Source organism: Monodon monoceros, unplaced genomic scaffold, assembly GCF_005190385.1.
Source record: "Monodon monoceros isolate NGI ecotype Baffin Bay Population unplaced genomic scaffold, NGI_Narwhal_1 Super_Scaffold_9, whole genome shotgun sequence".
Taxonomy (NCBI): Eukaryota; Metazoa; Chordata; class Mammalia; order Artiodactyla; family Monodontidae; genus Monodon; species Monodon monoceros.
The window spans coordinates 29,019,800-29,036,824 of NW_021703786.1; the positions used below are offsets into that span (position 1 = coordinate 29,019,800).

At 51.3% G+C, this 17,025-nt stretch overlaps 1 protein-coding gene across 2 annotated transcripts in view; it reads right to left on the reverse strand.

The window, feature by feature from the left end:
• Window positions 1–232: 232 nt before the first annotated feature.
• Window positions 233–17,025, reverse strand: part of SEC14L1 (SEC14 like lipid binding 1) — a 51,817-nt gene continuing 35,024 nt past the window's right edge. Inside the window, exons 5-16 of one of the 2 annotated variants that reach the window (XM_029211841.1) lie at window positions 16,288–16,416; window positions 15,300–15,534; window positions 13,954–14,063; window positions 12,095–12,284; window positions 11,164–11,252; window positions 9,985–10,055; window positions 8,872–9,043; window positions 8,433–8,567; window positions 6,434–6,568; window positions 4,150–4,401; window positions 2,851–3,029; window positions 233–2,613 (exon numbers count right to left, since the gene is read on the reverse strand). In XM_029211841.1, the coding sequence (XP_029067674.1) occupies window positions 2,508–2,613; window positions 2,851–3,029; window positions 4,150–4,401; window positions 6,434–6,568; window positions 8,433–8,567; window positions 8,872–9,043; window positions 9,985–10,055; window positions 11,164–11,252; window positions 12,095–12,284; window positions 13,954–14,063; window positions 15,300–15,534; window positions 16,288–16,416 (1,803 nt within the window). In that variant the 3' untranslated portion in view covers window positions 233–2,507. The remainder of the gene's footprint in view (window positions 2,614–2,850; window positions 3,030–4,149; window positions 4,402–6,433; window positions 6,569–8,432; window positions 8,568–8,871; window positions 9,044–9,984; window positions 10,056–11,163; window positions 11,253–12,094; window positions 12,285–13,953; window positions 14,064–15,299; window positions 15,535–16,287; window positions 16,417–17,025) is intronic. The other variant, XM_029211840.1, reaches the window with a different exon arrangement.

Below are 17,025 nucleotides of genomic sequence, written 5' to 3' on the forward strand. Positions count from 1 at the left end.
GGCTCCACACTCCTGAGGAATCGGCAGCCCACAGCTGCAACATGTGTGCAGGACAGTGTACAATGGCCCCTCACAAGCTAGCCACTGCTCCCGAGCTTCTGGAACACCAGTCCTCTGGCTCCAGAATCTCCCCTTCCTTCAATCTCTAAAGTCTCCTAAGGACGTCACACCCTTCAAGGGAGACTGCCGATTCACAGTAAGAAAAAGACATTCGTTTTTTTAAACAGTTCACATTTATTATTGATAACAATAAAAAAATCTTTTAAAGACTATCAGTATTGTATTACCAAGAGTGAGGTAATATGTTTACAAAACATTTACAGAATTTGATACGTAAATAATGAAATTAGGAAAGAAAGTGAATTAAGACACTAGTAACAGAGGGGAAACCAAAAGGATCGTTAGTGCTGAGAACAGGTGAAACGACAGCAGCATTTTAAAAAGAGTGCAGGGCACTGAAGTAGAGTAACGATAAACTGCGTGATCGGAGTCTACCTGCCTCACAGCCCCCTTCCAAGGAGGACAGGGCGATGGGTACTCAGGAGGAACCCTGTAAGGATTTGTGCAGTGATGTGCTGTGAACGCTTAAGGATGCATTCGACTCTTTGGGGATAAGACAGTGCCACTTCTGAGTCAGCTCAAAAAGAGCCGCTCTTCAGACTGGGGGAGGGGTGGCCGCAATTCAGATAGTTCTACAAGCGCCCCTGGGCTGATGTGGACTGTCAGTGAAGTGTTTTCTTGGCAGCTGTCAGCAAAATCGCCATCTGAGACACAGAGAAAGAGAGAGAAGGAGAGAGACGGGACTGTCTTCAGGTCCTGAGAATTTGGAAACAGGAAGCAGCACGGATGCACTAACTAACCCTACTGTGCTTTCTGGAAACAAGGCTTTAGGTGCCAACGGTGAGCTTCTCTTGTGCAGGAAATGCACAGCTGTGCCCTGGACGGGCCAGCAGCCCTGGGAGACGCCCAGGAACGTCCTCTGCGTGCAGGCAGCCACCGAGTGTCGCTGCCTGGGAGGGTTGCTCCGCCCCTCCTGAGCCCTGCAGACACCTCCCCGCGGGCGCACGCTCGTCCACACAGCTCTCCCGCCACGCGGCACCCACCTAACACCTCCAGGGCAGGTTTACAACAACGCAACTCAGGGTTTCCGTGCCCGTCACACACTGACGGTGGCCGCCTGGCTTTTGGCCCAGATCCTTAAAAGCACAGCCTCCGCCACGCACCCACCACGACACACATCTTCATTCACCACGGAGACTGACCCAAGGCAACACCTGGACAGATTCGCAAAGAACCTGCTTTTCCCATAACAAGCCGAGAAAACGAGGGCCAATAAAAGGTAGACCAGGCTTGGTAATTGGAATCAAAAAGAAAAAGTAAAAAGCAGACCGACCTCACACTCTGACCTGCTTCTATGCAATCGAACCTTTCATTACTTGAACTAAGTTTCTACTCACCCTGTCCCCCGCTGACACACACCCACCCCGAGACACACATGCCTGCAGGCACACACACACACACACACACACGCCCACAATTTCCTGTCACAAAGAAGCAGGGCTCCCCCAGGCCACAGGCTGTCCCGACATGGCCACACAACGAACACAGGACAGTTTCAAAACGGCAGATGGGACTCACTGTCTCTTAAGTACCCTTCTAGTGACTAGAAGAACCATTTGGGCTCTGATGCTACCAAGCTGTGAGGGGCCTAGGGGAGGCCAATCTAGAATGAGTTCAGAACTAATGCGTGCAGGTAGGAAGAGCAACACACCGGGAGGAAAAGGGAGAGGACGCCCTCGGCCCAAGTTCATGGACAGAGGAAGCCTGCTCTCAAAGTACCAAAAGGTTTGAAAGGAGGAAAGAGAAAATAATGTTTAATGATGGCGGTGTTCTTCCTGGCATTGTGGGGAGTCCGCGAGAGCCCCTGACCCCCCAGACCCACTTTACAACAGTGGGTCCGTCTGGCCCCGGAGCCGGGCCGGGGTGCCCACAGGCTCCCTCTGAGCGGCGTCTGCTCAGAGGAAAAGGAGCCTAGCGGGCAGTCACTGAATCCTTGGACCGCGTCGACCACCGGCAGGGAGGAGGTGAGGGCCAGATGCAGGGCAGGGGACAGGTTGGCAGCTTCTGCTCCGCGGAGGAAGGTGGGTCACCTCTGACGGGTGGTGGGGAGTTCATCCACTAAGGGATGGTGTGGAGGTGCTTGGAAACATTTTTTGCATCAACATTTGAGACAAAGTCAACCTCTTAATTGGTATATAAACTACTTTTCTTTGAAGAGAGAGCCCTTGTGCTCGGGTTGGATTTTGTGCACACTGTATATAAAACCTATGGCTATTGAGCTAGAGTTAAAACTACCTGTCGAGATTGTTTCGGGGTCAGTGACTACGTTTGCCACCTGGAGAGCTACGTGCTACCTAGAGGGCCAGAGGAGTCTGCACAACGCGGCTGCTGGGTGGGCGGGCGGGCGGCGGCCCGAGGCGGTGGGCGTCCCCTCTGCGCACTGGGCGCTACCTGGAGACCATGGAGCTGGAGTAGGACTGGCTGGACGAGGTGGTGGCAGCGCTGAGCTGGGAGAACCCGCTGTGGCTGGACTCCAGGCTGGTCATGGAGCCTCTGCAAGAAGCACGGGGAGGGGGGTGTGTGAGGACTCCACCGCGGCCGCCCACCGCCTTCCTGGCCGATCCCAGGCCGCTCCCAGCCCGCTCCCCGCAGCGCCCCCCAGAGCCGGGCCGGCCGTGCAGGGCCCAGGGGGACACAGCCCCCCACCGCCCTCCCACACTGATGACGCCGTGAACTGCCAGCGACAGGGGGCCCGGAGGCCACCCCGGCCTGGACCCCGGCCTCACGCACCGGAAGTCCTCGGACCCGATCACTTCAGTGTAGTACATCACTTTGCACTTGTGGGAAGAGACCTGCAGGGAGGCCAGCACGTCGTCCATGCGGGGCAGGCTGGTGGCGGCACAGGCCGGCATGCTGTGGAACTTCCACTGCAGGATGTAGAAGCCCGGCCACCGTGTCACGTGGGAGCCCTGGAACGAGTCAGGAGGCACCAGCTGAGGACCTGCTTCGCGTGCCCTCCCACAACAGGTCTGACAAACGCCAGGAGACCGGGTCCACTCGGATCCAACACCGATTACTGACCATCTCGACGGGGGAAGGACCGGCTGCCCTGATTCATGATCGGGGTCCATCCCACGCTGCCTCCCGGGTGTCGGCCCTGCAGCCAGGCCTCTGCCAGGCGCAGGGGAGGCCACGGGAGGGACCCTCAGAGGCTGTCCGCCCCCAGGACTCCACCTTGGGAGGAGGATGCAGGCGCCTGCAGGGTGGGAGCGCCCGGGGGTCCTCTGCTCACCCTTGAGGGCCTGGGGTCAAAAAAGGCCACTTGGACCAGGCAATGCTCTCTCTGATGTGCTTCCAATGACCTTACCGGTGTATTCTGGGTTAAAAGGACGGCAACCTAAAGTAGAATGCCAATCTGTGAAAACTACTTTCTCCCTTAATTCTGGAACTAAAGACTGTGATACAGATTAAAATGTTCATTATTTTTAAAATGGAATAAAATACTCTCTTTTACCCTGCTTCTAAGACCACCAAAACACTGACAGGCTCATCCCTGAAAACCGTAAAGACAGCAAAATTATGCATCTATTATGAAGGCCAGAGGCACCCGAGAGCTACCACTCTGAGCTCAGGCACTCGGAATAACCAGCCAAAATTTTAAATGAGCTGACAGAGCATTTAAGATAAATTAGGGTGCTTAGTAATGACACTTAATAGTTCCCTAATTACTTGTTTCTCTCCCTTCTATTCGGGGTGATTTTCCTTGAAGAGAAGAATGCCGCCAGGTCAAAGGCCGTCTTAGCAGAAGCCTTCTCAATCCCAGCTTTGTACGTGCACCGAATGCCTTTCCCTTTCTTCCATGTCGCTTTTGTGAAAATACTTCCAGAAATAATTCATGACTTTAGATACAAGTAACGGATTCTGCTGAGCTCTAGGTTCTTCTGGGATTCGCTCGGCTTCTTAAGCGACTCTAACCGTAACTAAGAGGACACACTGAACTGCCTGTCTACAGACGCAGGACGGGGCCGAAGCAAGACTTCCTTCTCCAGACGGAAGAGCCACGCCGCGGGGACCCCCAGGAGACCTTACCTGCACACTTTCCCCTTCTTTGCAGATCAGAGGTGACTCCACCATGCTGTAGTCACGGCCCAGCTGCCAGATTCTGTCTATCAGCTGTGCATTGTTCCCTCCCGGGGAAGTGATGCTGTGCGCCCCCAGGGAGTCCTTTTTGGGTGGCTGCGGCGACCTCTTGGAGTGATAGATGTTAAAGACGATGTCCCCTTTGCACACATCGAAATCCCAAGTGATCACCGAAGAGGCATCCACAATCTGAACGAGAATCTGGAAAAAGAGGTTGCATCAACCCACCAAAATAAGCACGGGCCTCTGAGGCGACGCCGCGGCAGCAGGCCCCCCGGCAGCTTTCCCCCGGCTAGGGGGGCGCGCACGGCCGACCCTCCTCACCCCACCTTCCAGGCCTCTGCTCGCTCTTTTCTTTCTTTCACCCAGCTGCTCCTGCTACGCGTCAGCGCCAAGCTCTGTGCTCTGTCAGCCACACCTATGGTCCAAGCTTCCCCTCAATTCCCTGAGTGCTTTAAAACACCCAGTGCTGGCTGTAAAAAGTGTCTTAATACAAAACAGAAATAACGCTAGACACCACAGAAGTGGTTCCGTGGGTTGCTCTGGGCTGAAGGGCACAGGGAAGGTCGCAGAAGAGCCCAGGAGGGACGGGAAGGAAGCATCCAAGCGGGGAGCGGGGTGGACGCGAGTGCAGGCTGAGTGGCCTCTGCGCTAGGTGGGAAGAGGGCGCCACGTGGCCCTGGGGTGGGGAAGGGCCCCGGGTGTCGAGTGCCAACCTAAAAGCTGAATTTCATGCGGCGCCCATACAGCTTCCCCACAGGGAATGATCAAAGTTACAGTTTCAAAAGATTACTGTGGGAGGGATGTGAGAATTAAAACCAGCTGTAAAAAGTTATGTATTCACTAAAAAATTCCAGCAGAAGCCAGGCCCCGCACCCCACCCTGCCCTGGAAGCCTGCCCGCTGAGCCTTCCGGGAGGCGTGTTAGCGCTTTGCTTCTCGTCAAGCAGCCCTTTTGGCCCCACCACGGCCACTTCTCACCGCTGACAGAGCCACACAGAATCTCCCTAAAGAGCGGATTCCGTAAGCACAAGAGCTGCATCTAAGCACAGCGGTGGCACCAACGACACCAAAGTGGCTCTAAGGGCAGAGCTCCCTTGGACGTCAGCCCCTCTGCGGACCGGCACTCTCGCTCCTGCATTCACAGCGGGGACGAGGAATTCAGTGCTCATTTCATGAGACCACCGTTCTCAATTTGTGCTTTACTGAACCCCAAAGCAGAACTGAAGTTTTCAGTTTTGATGTAGAAACACTTGCACAGATATCCTGTGACTCACAAGAACACACCACACCACTGAGTTCTCTACCCTGGATGAGAGCAACCGCAACCTAAGGGAAGAACTTGGCCTCCTCGCGCCTGCCGGCCTCCAAATAAAAAACTAATACAAATAATCCTCAAGACACAGTCGACTTCCCCCTACAGAGGCTGTGAATAAGGTACATCGAACCTGTCTTTTTTGCTCGCTCAAACCACAGCCCCATGTCCACTCGCCCCACGAGGCACAGGTGGGCCGTGCGGGACACACTCCGGCCAGGAGGATGGAGGAGGCAGTACGGCGTCAGCTCCCGGCCACCACTGTCCACCCGGCCAGCAGCCCAGCGCACTGAGCGGCCTCTCCATGCCAGGTGCCACCCCTCCCACGATCCTGAGCCACAAACCTCAGCCCGAAGTCCAGGAAGGGCCAGTCTGTGCTGAGTCCCTCATGACGCCACAGCACACACGCGTGTCAAAACACAGGCACACTCTTGCTTCTGCACCACCACGTGACAACAAGGAGAGAAAACACATGTGCTAGTTTCTCCTCACTCCATCAGATTTATAAAAACGGGCAAATTCCTTAAAGGTAATAAATACCCAAATCCGGTCAAGACAAAACAGAAGATGCGACTGGTCCTGATCACTGAGTACATCAAACTGAAGAGCTACAAACCTTCCCACGGGGAGACCTGCTGCGCGGCCCTGTGTGTCCAGGCTCTCGGGTGAACTGGACCGCGAGCTGCCTACCCTCCTTCCAGGCGCCCTGACCAAGGGCAGCCCCCTTTCCCTCTGAGAGAGCCCTGCTCTCCTGTGTCGACATCTACCTAAACTGCAGATCAGTGTCAACACAAACCTAAAGACCAAGACCAGAGAAAAGCATCTGATCCTCCTAAACTACACCCCACTGGGGAGACCCACGGAAGAACCTCGGTGGGAAGCGGGGGCCCGGCCCCTGTGGCTTCGTCCCGGCACCTACCTCGTGCGGGGCCCCTTTGAAAACGCTCGCGGACTGGTAGATGGTTTCGGTCCAGAGCTTGAGGTCTTCGTTCTCCAGCTCCTCCGCGGTCCTGTACAGGGACTTGGGCACCAGGCCCCCCTCTGGCACTTCACACTGGAAATGTAAACGCAGTCGTGTGAGCTGAGCCAACACAGGCCACTCCTCTGAGAACCAAACGCCGGCAGCGCCATGTCCTGACACACGCGGCTCCTCGGAGCCGCTTAGGAAATGGACAACACCTGCCATGTCGCAAAACACTCTACACTACTTAGCAAAATAATTGTGAAAAACCACTTAAATACATGTGTCTCGCTTTAAATAAATGAGAACAAGTTGAAGCTGATTTGCCACAGAATTCACACTAGTGCGTATGAGGGACTGGATCCAACTACTGAAGCTGGTTTATGTAAGAATATTTAAGTACGTATATTGCGCTGCAGAAGAAAACATTATGTTAAGAAAAGAGTTTTATTCTCCGCAGCTACAGGCACTATTCTCATTACATACAATTACAGTCCAGATATACAATCTATAAAGAAAGCTTCGTGTCTAAGCCAGATCAAGCGATCAGTCCGTGACACCAGCCAGAAAATAATAAAGAGCAGCAACTTTCGGACTTGCTTGAAACAGGCTGAATTAGAATTTGCACATTTCATAAATTTCCTAACTGACCCGGATATAATGACTTAACACCCGAGCTCATAAAATCCAAGCACTGCTTCCATTATCAGCCCTGGGAGGCGACCACACAGGAAAGAAACACAGCCGTCTGCAGCGGGCAGTGCAGCGGGACGCAAACACGCCACAGCACCGAGGCCACGTTAGACGGCAGCGGGCAGAAGCGAGCACTGTCTCTTCAACGCCAGCCCGACAGCGGCACGGAAGAACAGAGAAGGAGCCTTAACGGCCAGCGTGGGGAGATCTCTGCTAACTGCGGGACTCTTGGCATCCTGAACACCTCACGGGGGAGTCAGGTCTGCTTCTGCTGCAGCCCAGTTGCTTTCGTCGTAACTGGAAGAAGCAACCTCGCTGGGTCCTGCTCTGATATAATCGAAGTCTGTGGGCTTCTACAGATCTGACCTCGCGCTTTAATCTCACGGGCGCTGGGTGAGTGAAGGACCTCTACCTCACTTGCTCCTTTGTGCTGCACTGCGATTCCCTGGAGCAGGACTGAAGGCCTCAGAGCTGATCTCAGTGGCGGTTAAATTCCCCGAACAGTCCAGACGGACTCCCCCGAGCGCCCAATCATCAGCTGAATACGTGAGTCGGCCGGGGGGCCGCATCTCAGCATCTCAACGGCTAACCTTATTTACCATGAAGGGTGATGGAAGTCCCTTCTCTGCGAAGAACCACTAGTCCCTGCTGGCGCCCGTCACCTGTCACGTCAGCTAGATGCGTGGACCATGCTTCTGTTTCCTTCACAACCCCCTCCGCCCCGTCAGGCCGTTGTGCCCCCGAGTCTGTACAGTCCTCAAGGAACTAAACTTCTCTGACTCCATCGCCACAGTACAGGGTAAAGAAGTGGAGCCACCTGCCTGATAACCTAGCAACTCAATGTATTCAAAACCCCACATCACATACAAGAGAACTAGTTCCCTTAACTATCCCTTTTAAAATATTATCCTGATTTATTGTCAAGGGGGAAATCTTTTTGAGAATCAATTTGATTTTTTAATGTTTCAAAAAAATACACAGCTCCTCTAAAACGATTAAAGAATCTGATTCACACAAAGCTGAGTGAATAAAGCAAGCTGCGATTACACTGACTGTGAAACAAATTCTCATTAGTATTTAACAATGGAGAATATGTGTTAGCAAAAATTACCGAAATGGTTCTGTTTAGTTTAACCCAGTATCAGAGAGATGTCAGCCAAAACAAAAACGGAAAGACAATCAAATAATCCAAACTAAAAGTTCTGAAAATCCTTTGTGCAAACCAGCATCCACCTCTGCTACAGATGCTTTCCTAGATACGTACCATGCACTCTCCACTCAGGAAGTCTGGAATAATCTCTTTATCGATGTAATCCAGCAGGCCTCCAGGACCCTGGTAGTCATTTCCTGCATAAATAAGGAATTTCCTTCTGGTGTTGTCATCAATGAATGGACTAACCTATAAATAATCAGAAAAAACCACATAGTCATATTTGCTTTGCTGTCTGTATTTCAAAGATTAAAATTACACAGTGATATTATGGGGCGGATTCAAGTTTGACACGCTTTTTCTGTAAAGCCCGAGTGCACGACATTAGGACCCTCAGGAATTCTTTCTTTCCTTAAATAATCTGAGAAACTCTGATGTCTCCGTGCTTATTTTGCTTTATGACTTCGAGTCACAGACACATACACATACATGAACGCACGTGTGTGCACCTTCCAAGCGGCTACCAGTTATGCAGAATGACACGGAAACCCACCAGAGTCCAGAGGACAGGAAACACCCTGGGGGCACGCAGGATCAGAAGGCGGCCCAGCGTCTCGGGGTAGTTGGCCTCCACCACCTCGATGATGCGCAGCAGGGCCTTCACGCCCGGCCTCCACAGGTGGCGCATGTTCAGCCCTTCCAGGTCCACCAGGCAGGTCCACGAACTGCAGGTGAGATGAGCTCCGTTCAGTACACGGCACACTCGGCAAACCGCGGCCCAGAGCGACTTGCTTTTCTTTTCGATGTTATATACGGTCATTTGTATCCATTTCCAAAGATACACCAGGTTTTAAAAATCACAGTGTAATGAACTCTATTTATATCTGCTTGTATCAAGATATGGGATGGGTGTGGTAGGACTAATCCCTGAAACTTCAAAGCCACCAAGAGCTAAGGGACCGTGACTCAAAGCTCCAGCCTGACGCACTCAGCAATCCAGCGAAGGAGGCCACGTGCTGCCCTTGACCTGCTGAGCCCCCTCTACTGACCCAGTGGGGTGTGTGTGTGGCATTTAAATACGTGGTGTGACTGAACGGCGATAACCTAGTCTTTGACAAACGTTATTGAGTCAAGCACTGTGGCAGGAGCTGCGAATACAGCAGTGAGCAAAGGCCCTCAAAGTCCCTGCCCCCCTGGAACTTACGTGCTAGTTAACCATCTATACCCTGCTCTATGCCAACCTCTGAACCACTGCACGTTTTCAAAAGGGTTTACCGTAACTAGAAGTTTGGTTTAATAGCACAGACTGATTTTTTTCTCTCCCACCTCCCCACCACCAAAAAATAAAGGAGCAAAAACCAACCACCTGTGACTCTGGGCTCCCAAGGACCATGCAGACCTCGGACACGCCAATCCACTCAGACTGAGGGGATGGCAATGCCTGGGGGCAGAAACACCAAACTCTAGCAACGGTCCCTCACAACTGACTACATTACATGCTCTACATGTTTCCCTCTTACCTGCCTCCTAGAGCATTATGGTAAACAGTAAACTATTTCCACTTGGTCCTATAAAATCAAACCAGATTTTGGTTCTAAAAATCAACTAGAAATACTTAACTCATATTCTCAATAAGCTAGCAGGACAAACAGCACCACACAGCTACCTGATAGGCCGGCCGAAGACTTTTGTATTTTCTTCACACCGTCTTAGCCCTTCTTCATTTATGGAGAGAACCTACGTACACAAGGGCCATAAAGATTCCATGATCAGTCTAAGAAGCTACCACGACTGTATCAAAGCTATGCGACTGACAATAACACGGCGTGTTTTAGGTAGGTGTGTAAACCCAGTCATGTATTTAAATCTTGACACATTCATACACACAAAACACAGCACGGATGAAGAACATCTCTTTCAAAGAGAACGAGCGCTGTCCTGTGTGGCAAAGGGGACAGCTCCCCAGTGAGATGACAGGAGTCTCCAGATGGGCGGGGAGGGCACAAACTGCTGACCTATCTCTAGAGCAGACACGTCCGGAAGTGTCGGACGTCAGTGTCCGTCAAGTGGGGGCACTGTGATGCCACACGTACCAGCCGAGAGAAGAGGCAGTCTGAGAACTGACGTGAAGTCCAGCTGAAGGGAACCCTTCAATCTGGAGTAACAAGTCCTTCCCCAACAGATGTAGTCCACCCGTATCTTTGTGCGCACACGTGTGTACGTGTGGATGCATACATACGCCCATGTCAGCACATGCACAGTGGCGAGCGCTAACAGAATAGCAACAAAATGCCAACAGTGGATATTTTGGGATAATGGATTATAGATATGCCTTTTAAAGTTTTTGCTTGTTTCTAATTTAAGGACAATATTCTTCTCTTCATAGTTGCCCACGCAGTGGAAGCTGCCCTGGAAGGGGTCAGGGAGACAGGGAAGGAGACAGGGAAGTAGCCCTGATGAAAGATGCTAAGAGCCTAGATCATGGACGTGCCAGTGGAGACAGTGCTATTAAGAGGTCCGATCTGAGGGGCATCTTAAAAAGAGAGTGAGGGTGGGAGGGGACGGCCCGAGCCAGTGGGAGAGAAAGGAAAAGGCGACCAGCTCCCCATACCCTCTCAAGGGTCTATACTGATTCTTCTGTTCATGCTGCCCCACCGTGAAAAACACTTTTATAATTTTTGTGCCCTCTTTTGAAGTTTTTGAAATATATTAATAGATCTTCCTTTCTAATTATGAAAGTAAAACATGCTGGTGCAACAGGACAGCTGTCCTATCCCACCCCTGCGGGCAGAGAAAGAAAGTGAAGCCACAGCGGAGCCCGGTGTCCTCTGCAGGGGGCACTCACGTATCTCAGCAGGGCCTCCTCGCCGAGGGCTCTCACCAAGCCTTTGGTGTCCATCTGCCCCAGCCTGAGCACGTAGAGGGGCCGCCCGTCTGCAGGGGGAAGGACAGGCGTTGTGAGCGCCATTCCTGACGTGAGGCTGGGGACACAGCTCTGAGGCCCTGACAGGGAGACGGGCTCACCCAAGTTCCAAAGGAGCTTCAAGCGCTCTCCCGCTGAGAAGCAGCAGCTGCCTTCTGTGGTGCCCACGGGGCCCCCGCAACCCTGCCCCACCAAAGCCAGCCGACGGAGCAGCTTACTAGCAGGGCCCCGGAGGCGCTCTGCACGGAGAGAGGGGGCCCAGCGGAGCTCTGTGTTCCGTCCGGCTCTACCACCCACACCGCGGCCATTGCCGGGCTCAGCCGTGACCCCACTCCACCCGCCACCAAGTTGAGTCAGGAAGCACCGGGCAAGCCTTTCGACGGCGCAGGCTGTCCTGCAGGGCGCCGTGCGCAGGGTAATCCAACCAACCCACGCACACCTAATCATTCATGTTAGGGATCACTGTTCTTGGTTTAAGTTTTGTTCACTCTCCAGGTAGAGCTGAAATTCTGATGTACAAAACCTGGCTACAGGTTTTTACAGATATTGCAGGGGTTAAGTCACTGGAAAGTACCTTTCTTAGCACTGTGCTCCTGAAAAACCTCTGCCTTCGAAGTTTTTTAAATAAAGTCAAACTCCACGCAACTAAGGAACGCGGTGGAGCAGGCTGCCCGAGGGCAGCGAGAGCAGTGAGGGAGCAGCAGCCTCAGGCCCTTCCTTCCGCTCTACAGGGCATCCCCAGGGTGGCGGCGGCGAAACGGGCATCCACTTGCTCAAGCCGGGGGAGGGAGGGGCAGCGTGCCCACGGGCCCGCCTGTCTCTACGCACGTCCCGATGCCAAGTTCCCAGCTACCTTTGTCGTGATGGTGCCAGCCTCCCGCATAGTAGTCCTGAAGGACCTGGGGAGGCTGCCAGGTGTCGAGGATGTAGTCCACCTGGTGCTGCTTTCGCCAGGTCAGAGACTGACACAGGGTCTCTCTGGCTTTGTCTATGTTGAAGTCCCGGGCACGCAAGAACCGGAGAATATGCTCATCTTTCGGGATCTGTTGAGAGTTAGAGATGTTTCTAAGCAATGTTAAAAGCTGCTAAGGGGAAAAACCAAGTTACCAACGGAATACGGCTCTGAAAGTCTCACTTCTTATCAACAGCGAGCTGCGCTATCGCACTATGTAAAATTAGCCATTACCAGAAATTCCTTAATGCTTTAGAAAATCAGCATGATTAGTCTGAATAATCTTCATGCTATTCCCATTTTAGTTTCAGCAAAGTAGAGTGAAGGCATAAGGAATTTCTTAAACACCAGATGCTTCAATTCATTGAGCTAACCTATGAGTTATTATGATCTGTGCACTTTTCTGTGTATATATTACACGTAAATAAAAACCCAGAACACAAAACAGTGTTGTTGGTTTTGGTAGTGGTGCTGGTGTCCTGACACACAGGAACCTTCTCCAGGTTCCGCTCCTGGCAAACAACAAGTTCGACAGGTCGGCTTCCCTGAGTAAAACACAGGCCAAGGCTGTGTCTGGGTCTCCCGTGGACTGGCTGCCCTTGACCCCGGCCACGCACTCACTGCCACATGCTGCTGGTGCACAGATGGGGGACGTGTGCTTGGCATCCCCTTAACTACCCCACTCCTGGGAAAATAAAGCACTGAGATGGCATCACCTTCTCTCAGAAAGGAGCACCGTTACAAGGAAGTGGCTAGGAATGGCGGTTCCAGAACCTAAAGGCCTGGCTTCAACCCCAGCCCACCACTCACTAGAAGACAGACCCTGGGCAAGTTACTGAACTCCTCTGTGTGTACCACAGGGCTGACAAAAATAGCACCACCCCATAGGGCTGCTGGGAGGATTTAATTAAGATCTTAAAAGAGAGGCTGGTGCACGGTCAGCACACAACAAATGGCAGCTCTTACCACAGGGGCTGTGTTTTCAATTACTGATACAAATGGTCCTCAGATGTTGGGTGCTAGTGACCAAGACTGACAGACTTAGAGGGCAGGCCAGCGAGTGAGTAACCACCCCGACACACAAATCTGCCTCTGCTCCTCACTAGTCCCCATCAGCTGGAGGATTACAAAAACCTAACTCCTTATGAGGCTGCTTACCAAAACCCTCAAAATCAAAGCCCAGGGGCTTCCCTGGTGGCGCGGTGGTTGAGAGTCCGCCTGCCGATGCAGGGGACACGGGTTCGTGCCCCGGTCCGGGAAGATCCCATGTGCCGCGGAGCGGCTGGGCCCGTGAGCCATGGCCGCTGAGCCTGCGTGTCCGGAGCCTGTGCTCCACAACGGGAGAGGCCACAACAGTGAGAGGCCCGCGTACCGCAATAAAAAAAAAAAAAAAAAAAAAATCAAAGCCCAGACAGTTCTAACCTCTGAATAATCTGTGAACCACTTCCAAACCTTCTGAAAATTAAAATGTATGAATACTTGGAATACAATATTGCTTTGCAACTTGACATATAATTGTTTTTCAGCAAGTCCATTCTCTGTAACATCTACAAAAGTACAGCTAATTACACACAGTAGGGGATCATAACTTGCCACGAGAGACTCGGATGCCACACACAGGGATACGGATTCAATGACTTTGAGACTGGAAGGGCCATCCCCAGCTATGGCGATCGGGCACATTTACTGAGTCGCTATGAACAGGACCAGGGACCCGAGGCTCCACAACAGCGCCCCTGCACATGACTGTGAATTCTCACTTTGCCCTTGTGGGTCTCCTGGAGCCACTGGCGAAGCCGGATCAGGCAGCTCTCCTGCAGTGGAGTCAGGTCACCCAGGTATCTCTTGATGTAGTCTGCGTCTAGTTTGTCTGGAATATAAATTACAGGACATCATTTACAACAAAGAACACTGAAGCTCGAAGGCTTCCAAAGTCCTCCTGCTTGGTGACGTTCCTGTGTGGTCCCGGAGTCTGAGAGGTGACTGAACCACAGGGACGGGGGACTCTAACCAGCCACCCTAGAGACCCCCAATGACAGTCTTTAAGCCCAATCACTGCCAAAGCCACACAGAAACGTGCCGATTCCTTTACACGCCCCGACTACCACCAGATCAACTCTGTTTGCAAAATATCAACTCTATTCATGACAGAATGGCTGTTACAGGTATTTAATGATATTTAATTCAAAGTTACACAAGGAGGACGCACATCATATAAAACTATGAAATAAAGCAAACAAGTGGATCTAGACCTATTTTGGATGTTCAAGAACACAAGAAATCTTCCTCATAAGGTAACATAAACTGGAAGAATGAGATTTCAAATTAAGCATAGCAAAGAAAAATTCCCAAAGTGAAAAATAAAATGTATTGCCAAAGCAACTAAAATACCTGCCACCTGCCACCTGTTGAAAAGTAACCAAGGGCACAGCTGAGCCGCAGAGAAGAAGGTATGGAAAGATAAATGCCAATAATTCAACAAAACTTATGAGGGCAGAATTTTCTTGTATTTTCTTATTTTACAATGGGCACAAGTTTGCGAAATGAAAGAGGTGTGTGTGCACGTGCGCGCACGGGCATAACGCACGAGAAGGCGGCACGGCCATGGTGGAGCCCGCCACCGAGCCTCAGTTAACTCATGTATGAAACGCGAGCAGTAAGCATTTCCTACCTGACAGGAACGATCATGAAATGCGTGAACGTTCATAAAGTGCTTAGAACAGTGCCTTGAACCTAGTAAGCCTAAAATGTGTTTGGTGATGATGTAATTGTGTTAGAAAGATCAGTTCCTACCTTACAATTCCCTGAAGATACCTTCAACTAAAATGAAAAACATTTCCTGGTCTCGGTAAAAGAGTAACTTGATACGTTCCTTCCTGCCCATTTTTTAAAAACTCATAAAAATAAGAAAAACTTATTTTTTCCTTAGAAGGAAGTTTCTTCATTCTAAGAGAAAAAAAAAAATCAATGTGTTATATAAGCCAGAGGAAAGGGGACAGTAACGAGATCAATTTTCTGCTCGTGTAACCTCTAAGCGTCCCGAGAGGCAATGGCTTGAGGTAAGCCTGGAGTCTTGCTCTCAGAGCGAAGCCTCGCTCAGACCCACCGTCAGGGGTCCCCACTGCGGGCTCAGGCACCCCGCTCGGGGTGCTGAGGGGCTCGCTGCTCAGCCCTTCCTTTAGCGCAGGGTCTGGGACCACTACAGCCAACGGCGCTGCTGGTTTCTTGCAAGATGAGGACATCTCTGAAGAGGGTGCAAGGGAAGGTGGAGTCCAGCGGGGCACAAACGTGATGCCTTCTTCTTCTAGCTGACGAAGGTAGTACTCAATGATCTCTTTTCCCTTTGAAGCAAAAGCGGTTTTAAAGTTAGTATATACTGAGTTTTCAAATTATTCATCCCTCACGGGTTTTTAAAACCGTGATAAAAACTGAGTTACATAAATAGGAAAAAGAAAAGCCAAATGCCTTTGTGGGTTGTTTTTTTTTTTCATAATCTTACTTCCTCTTCTCTAAAGGTCTAGGAAATCATATCTAAGATGGAATTTTTTATATAACCAGTTAAAAGCACTGATTTACCACACTGGTACTCAACATGTGCTTTGTGTCTCAACCCAAATGCTTTCCAGTATCACTTAAAACAAGCTTTCAGAAAGCACTCCTAATCCCATACATACTGATACGTTTCGCAACCCAACTGCCACAATGATGAGCAGCAGCATGAAAACCAGAAGGAAGGGAAGACTCCAAGGAAGACAAACCTCACCTCTCAGCGCCTGGGACCCGAGAGACCCCCCGAAATGCCTCTTCAGGACAGCAGCGCCTTCACCCAGCAGGGCCCTGCTGGCCCCGGGGCTGCTGGGGGCTGCTGCCCGGCCTGACTGCAGCACTCACCTTTCCCAGAATGCCCGGACCGGGGGGTGGGGGTGGGGGGCGCCAGGCCAGCGCCCACAGACCCCTCCTCCGTCCCCCAGCGACCAGCGTCACCTGCAGCCCCGCCCACCCCTTCCACCCCCGGGAGCCCTGACTAACCCATTCCCAGCCTCCCGAAGAGACTCCCGCCCACCCGCTTCCTTAAAATCCCAAGACATACTCACTTTTTTAATGTTGCTGGTATACTGCTTCATTGCAATTTTTTCCACTGTACTTTCAAAACCAAAGAAAGATTTAATATCTAAACTTGCAGACTGTTCAAAACAGGTCCAATCTTCATTTTCAGGGTGAACCTGCAGGTAAAGGAGAAAGTACTCCCACTGATTATACAGACAACTGAGAATATCATTTACTCCTCAGTCAACTGGAGAAACACTTATTTTACCAACGATGTTATTATCATGAAAACAGCAGGCGGAAAAATTACACAGAGACGTTCAAATCCATGAAAAGGCTCAAATAATGTTTCTAAAATAGTCTAAAAGTGACTATTAGGAGAGCTTCATTTTCGTTCTTGGTTCAGTCATTCATTTATTCATTCATTCACCATATTCATCGAGCCATGTTCTCCACCATGAACAAAACCAAGATCCCTGCCTTGTGAAGCTTCCAGTCTAGCAGGAGGAGACTGACAACTGGCCACAAACATACAGGCAAGAAATGATATCATTGTTGAAGATAAGCACTATGGACAAAAGCCAAGTTGGTGCAGGTTAAAGGGATGGAGGGCAGGTTACAGAACCGAACAGGGTGCTCAGGGCTGGCTCCATCGAGAAGGGGAGAGCTGAGCGAAGCCGAAAGGAGGGAAGGACGGGAGTCAAGCGGAGGTCTGGGGGCAGAAGGAGCAGAGGTCCTCCGGGAAGTTCGCCTACATGACCACAGCCAGCAAGACAGCGGGCAGG